The sequence below is a fragment of the Pinus tabuliformis genome, chromosome 3_1 (genome assembly GCF_031772625.1).
Source record: "Pinus tabuliformis cultivar Carrire ecotype Pingquan chromosome 3_1, CPIR1, whole genome shotgun sequence".
NCBI classification, from domain to species: Eukaryota; Viridiplantae; Streptophyta; class Pinopsida; order Pinales; family Pinaceae; genus Pinus; species Pinus tabuliformis.
The window spans coordinates 182,626,916-182,629,833 of NC_142301.1; the positions used below are offsets into that span (position 1 = coordinate 182,626,916).

Consider the following 2,918-nt stretch of genomic DNA (forward strand, 5'->3'; position numbering starts at 1 on the left):
GTTATTCATAGTGTCAGATTGAAGAAAAAGAAGGGAGCAGTACTCAAAATCGATCTCTCCAAAGCATATGACAGAATAAGCTGGCTCTATCTCCGGATGCTGCTTACTCATGTGGGCTTCAATTATTCTTTTATTAGCTGGATTATGGGCTGCATCTCAAATGTCAGTTTTGCAGTATTGATCAATGGAGCAGCATCCCCATTTTTTAACAGCCAAAGAGGCCTCAGGCAAGGTTGTCCGTTATCCCCTCTCCTATTTCTTCTTGTGGCAGAAGGGCTAAGCAGATTGATTCACAAAGCCAGAAGAGAGGAGAAGGTAAAAGGTATTGAGGTAGCAATTAATCTATTCATCACTCATTTACTTTTTGTCGATGATATATTGATTTTTACCAATGGATCTCTCAATGAACTTAAGGAGTTAAAATGCATTTTCGATCTATTTCTGAAAGCTACTGGAATGCAGATAAATTCTAGAAAATCTCAAGTCTGTGTGGCAGATTTTGAAAGAAGAGAAAGGAATAGAATGGCTAATCTTTTCCCTTTCCCCCTTCAACCTCTGGACTCCCCCTTCAAATATCTGGGTTTTTGGCTAAAGCCAGCAGCATATAAAAAAGAGGATTGGAACTGGCTAATAGCAAAGATAGAAGCCAGAATTTCACACTAGAGCTTCAGGTGGCTCTCCAGAGCTGGCAGATTGACCCTTATCAAATCAGTACTGTTAGCCATCCCAGTATACTGGGCTGCCTTGACTTGGATACCCAAAGGAGTGATGGAGAAAATCAGAAGAATTTGTTGTAGATTTCTATGGGCAGGAACAAATGAGTCCTCGGTTTTACCCTGGGTAGCCTGGGACAAAGTAGCTAGACCAAAAGATTGGGGAGGATGGGGAATAAAAAGACTCCCTGAGTTCAGCCTATCACTAGCAGCAAAATCTGGTTGGAGATTAATAACTATGGAGAATCTGTGGATAAGGGTGGTGAAAAGGAAGTACATCGATCCAGTCCCTTTGGAAGAGTGGATTAGGAGTCAGGACAAGAAGTTAAAGAATATCTCCGCCATATGGAAGGCCACGGTGGAAGCCTTTTCAGTGATTGAGCAAGGATTAGCTTGGAAAGTGGGCGATGGAAGACAGATCAGAATTGGCAGAGATCCCTGGGTAGGGTGCAATGAAGCTTATGCCCTGTCACCAGAGCTTCTTAGACATCTAGACAGCATAGGAATTACCAACCTCAATCAGGTGGAGAAAATCGGTCAGTCTACCTTTTGGGGACAGGCATGGTAGAGTGTTGAAGACTTAGGAATAAATGTTAGATGGAAGAACGAGTGGGAGGTTTACACCAAAGAATTGCAATGCTCAAATGTCAGGATCAAAGAGGAACCAGATCGCTTGATGTGGGCTCAAGGCAAAACTGGGGACTATTCCCCAAAAGACGGATACTCTTACCTAATGGGAAAGAAGGGTTGGGGAGTTCCAGATTGGTGGGCTAAAAACATTTGGAAACTCAAATGCCTAGCAAAAGCTAGGCTCTTTCTATGGTGCATTTTAAAAAGGAAGATCCCAACCTGGGACATATTACAAGCCAGGTTTCTAGTTGGGCCTGGGCGATGCCATTTGTGCAAGTGTGAAGAGGAAACCATCAATCATCTTTTTTCAACCTGTGCAGTCGCAAAAAAGATATGGGAGGAGATTACTGTTCTGCTCAAGGTAAAAGCTCAGTGGGGTCCTGATCCTATGGAAGCGGCCTGGAGGAAATGGTGGCATAACTATCCGGAGGGGAACATGAGAAACTTGCCCCTTATCTTCTTTTGGGGAGTTTGGCTTGCTAGAAACAAAAGCTTGTTTCAAGACAAGGACATCCCCACTTCCATCACTGCTACCAATGTTGCTGCTATATACTCAGCCATTCCGCCCCCTGAAGCCAAAAATCCTAAAAATAATCAAAAGCAAATCATCATACAGGAGGGCATTCCGTGGGCTTTTTTTGATGGGGCATCCCAAAACAATAAGGCTGGAGCGGGCTTGTGCATCCACATAAATTCAGAACACTCTTTAAAAGCATCTGTAGGGCTGGGTACAGGCACAAATAACTATGCTGAACTGTCTGCTTTGCGCCTTCTCTTATGCTGGCTTCTTCACAGAAATATCAACTCAATCCAAATCTTTGGGGATTCACTAAATGTTATAAAATGGGTCAATGGAAATGCATCTTGTCAAAATCAGATATTGAAGACTCTTGTGGAAGAAATTACTTTTTTAAAGTCATCTTTTAATAAGTTTACCATCTGCCACATTTACAGGGATAAAAATGAAGACGCGGATCAGCTTTCTAAGGCTGGTCTACAACAGGATTTGGGCAGCTGGACAGTAGAAGAGATCAGACAGGGGCAGTCACACATTTCTCATCAGCCCCCTTATGCTATGCCACAATGACTACAGCTTTTATATTATTTTTGACAGCAGTTTTCTCGGATATATTTGCTGGTTTTTATGTCCACTGTTTATATATATCTTCTCACGGTTATTATTTTCCTTTTTACATGAGCTATTTCAGCAGAACAGTCTATCATATATGCAGTATATATGTCTTTTGTATAACTAGACTTTTTAAATTTTCTGTAAGGGGTTGTTTTCCTTCAACGAAGGAGACCCCAGAGCCTGAAGTGTCTTCAAACTGATGTTTATTTTTGCCTCCAGCCGGGAGGAGAACTGTACAGTTTTTGTTTGGATATAACAGCTGTAACAACACACAATGTAGAACAAAACAACAACCAACGAGCCCTTAGATCGGCTCAAGACCTCATCAAAATGTAAACTTTTTATGCTTCTTAATAAAAAGTTTTGCTTTTTCTTCAGAAAAAAGAAGAAGAGGTAAAGCAAGAAATGGAATACATCGTTCCCCAGTGGAGTTGCCAATTTGA

General features: G+C 41.6%; 1 protein-coding gene across 1 annotated transcript; it reads left to right on the plus strand.

Moving 5' to 3' along the window:
* Positions 1-1,446: 1,446 nt before the first annotated feature.
* LOC149186392 (uncharacterized) lies at positions 1,447-2,430 on the plus strand. Its single transcript, XM_089409327.1, has one exon. The coding sequence runs from the start codon at positions 1,447-1,449 to the stop codon at positions 2,428-2,430; it is 984 nt and encodes a 327-aa protein (XP_089265453.1).
* The last annotated feature ends 488 nt before the right edge of the window (positions 2,431-2,918 follow it).

Bases quoted from the DNA above. Each gene is read 5' to 3' on its own strand.
- LOC149186392 (XM_089409327.1), top strand. From the start codon at position 1,447: ATGGGAAAGAAGGGTTGGGGAGTTCCAGATTGGTGGGCTAAAAACATT.